Genomic DNA, 1,969 nt, shown 5'->3' on the forward strand with positions numbered 1-1,969 from the left:
CCTGGTGCCCGCAGCGGTGAGGACAGTGAGATGTCGTTTGCTCTGCGCAGCTGCAGCGGCCCCGTTCCCGGGCTCCGTGTGTTTCTCCCGTGGCACGAGTCCTGGCCGTTGGGATGAAACAGAGTTTCCCAAGTCATGCAGTTTCGTCCGGACTCCATGGCAAACCTGATCTCTAGAAACTGGGTGTCTCGTGCGGTGTCCGAGTCTTTTCATTTGAAATAATTTCCCTGAATTCTTTAACTCGGGAAGATGGGGTGTTTTCTTCATAATAATGACCCTATTCTTTTTTATTTGTTCGCCACATCATATGTTTTTACATATTATTTGTTATTAACATAAACGGTTATAGATCTCTTACCTGTCCGTGGAGCAGCCGCAGTTTGTATCTGTGAATCTAACGCCCTGGTCGGAGGGCACAGGGTTAAGGACCGTGGGTTTCTGGGAGTCCTAAGAGATAACCCATCGCTGCAAGTCTGGGATGGAATGTCACCGACAGCGTGACAGCGCTGCCCCGAGCCTTGCTGGTAAGGGGAGTGACCGTCCCCCGAATCCCCTTCTTAGAAATGGTGGCAGCTCAAATCCCTTTCCCAGAGAATGAGTGTTCTGTATTTCGATTGTCGTTCTATTTGGGGAGGGCGTGGGGTTTTTGTTCATTTTTGGTAATGGAGATAAAAGAACCTCAATTCACTCCAGAGTCTGTGTTTTCCCTCCTGTTTCAGACTAAATGTCGTTTCCTCCCATCCCCCCTTCTCTCCCTCTCCCTTTCACAGATGGTTTGGGGAGCAGGTCTCACTGTAGCTGCCAGATCATGTGACAGTCGCTATGTAGAATGAAGGTGGGACTTTGAGCATGTAGCTCACAGGAACACAGTCAGCCTGGAATAATGCTGGGATTAGGGTTCAGGGGACTCGAGCATATGAGCTGCAGGATCCTGCCTCTGGAACATTCCGCCTGCTGACCACGCAACACTTTCCAGCATCTCTTGAGCCATTCATTGCCCAGGAAATGATGATGAAACTTCAGTTGCTGGCCACAAGATGGTACTGTGAGGCCACTGAGCCTTAAGGGGTTGTGTGTGCCTCTGGAAGAGCAGCCTGGGAGGAAATGGGTTAAAAATGCAGACATGGATTCAATATCAGGCAGATGTTCAATTATTGCTGGGCTCCCTAAAGCTACGGAAGAGCGGGGAGATCCCTCTAGACTGTAACGGGATCCACGGTTGAAGGATCCGGGCAAGGCCGCCTTGATGTCGGGGCAGGTGTAGGCAGACGAGCACCCACGGGTGCACCCTACACTGGGCGCCTCGCAGCCACACCCCACCACCCCTGCAGGCCATGCCTCGCTGTGTCTATTCAGCCCGAGCCAGTCGGGACGGGCCCTGGGCCGGGAGCCTCTGCAGGGGTGAGGAGCAGCGACAACCCAGCAGATCTGCCTGTCCCTGGGAGAAGGGCCTCGGACCTCCCTCCCCGTGCTGCGGGTCAGGGCGTGTGGCTGAGACAGCCCCTTCTCCCCCTGACCTGGCCATGGGCCCCAACCTCTTCCCTGTGACTCTCTGTCTCCTCGTAGTGGGTACGTTCTAGAGTCTGTTGCCACGGGTTTGCCAAGCCCCAGTGCCAAGCCTTCCCTTGCTTTGCAGATCCAGGTGACTCCTTACGCCTTGCCTTTACCTTCTGTCTGTCTCTGCAACAGGCCCCGTGGATGCTGCCATCACCCAGACGCCGAGACACCGTGTCATACAAACAGGAAAGAAGACGATCCTGGAATGTTCTCAGGACATGAACCATTTTTCAATGTTCTGGTATCGACAAGACCCGGGCCAAGCGCCAAGTCTGATCTATTATTCCACTGGTGAAAGGAGCATTGTCAAAGGGGATGTCCCAGAAGGTTACAGCGTCTCCCGAAACAAGACTGAGGATTTCCCCTTGACCCTGGAGTCGGCCAGCACCAAGCAGACCTCCCTGTACCTCTG

The 1,969-nt window shown here is 53.9% G+C and overlaps 1 gene segment (V, D, J or C); it reads left to right on the top strand.

The window, feature by feature from the left end:
- The first annotated feature begins 725 nt into the window (after window positions 1-725).
- The window catches only part of LOC105309448, a 3,889-nt gene continuing 2,645 nt past the window's right edge, over window positions 726-1,969 (top strand). The window contains 3 exon segments of the V gene segment in view: window positions 726-1,040; window positions 1,332-1,569; window positions 1,690-1,969. Coding sequence covers window positions 1,038-1,040; window positions 1,332-1,569; window positions 1,690-1,969 — 521 coding nt within the window.

Source organism: Pteropus vampyrus, unplaced genomic scaffold, assembly GCF_000151845.1.
Source record: "Pteropus vampyrus isolate Shadow unplaced genomic scaffold, Pvam_2.0 Scaffold741, whole genome shotgun sequence".
Classification (NCBI taxonomy): domain Eukaryota; kingdom Metazoa; phylum Chordata; class Mammalia; order Chiroptera; family Pteropodidae; genus Pteropus; species Pteropus vampyrus.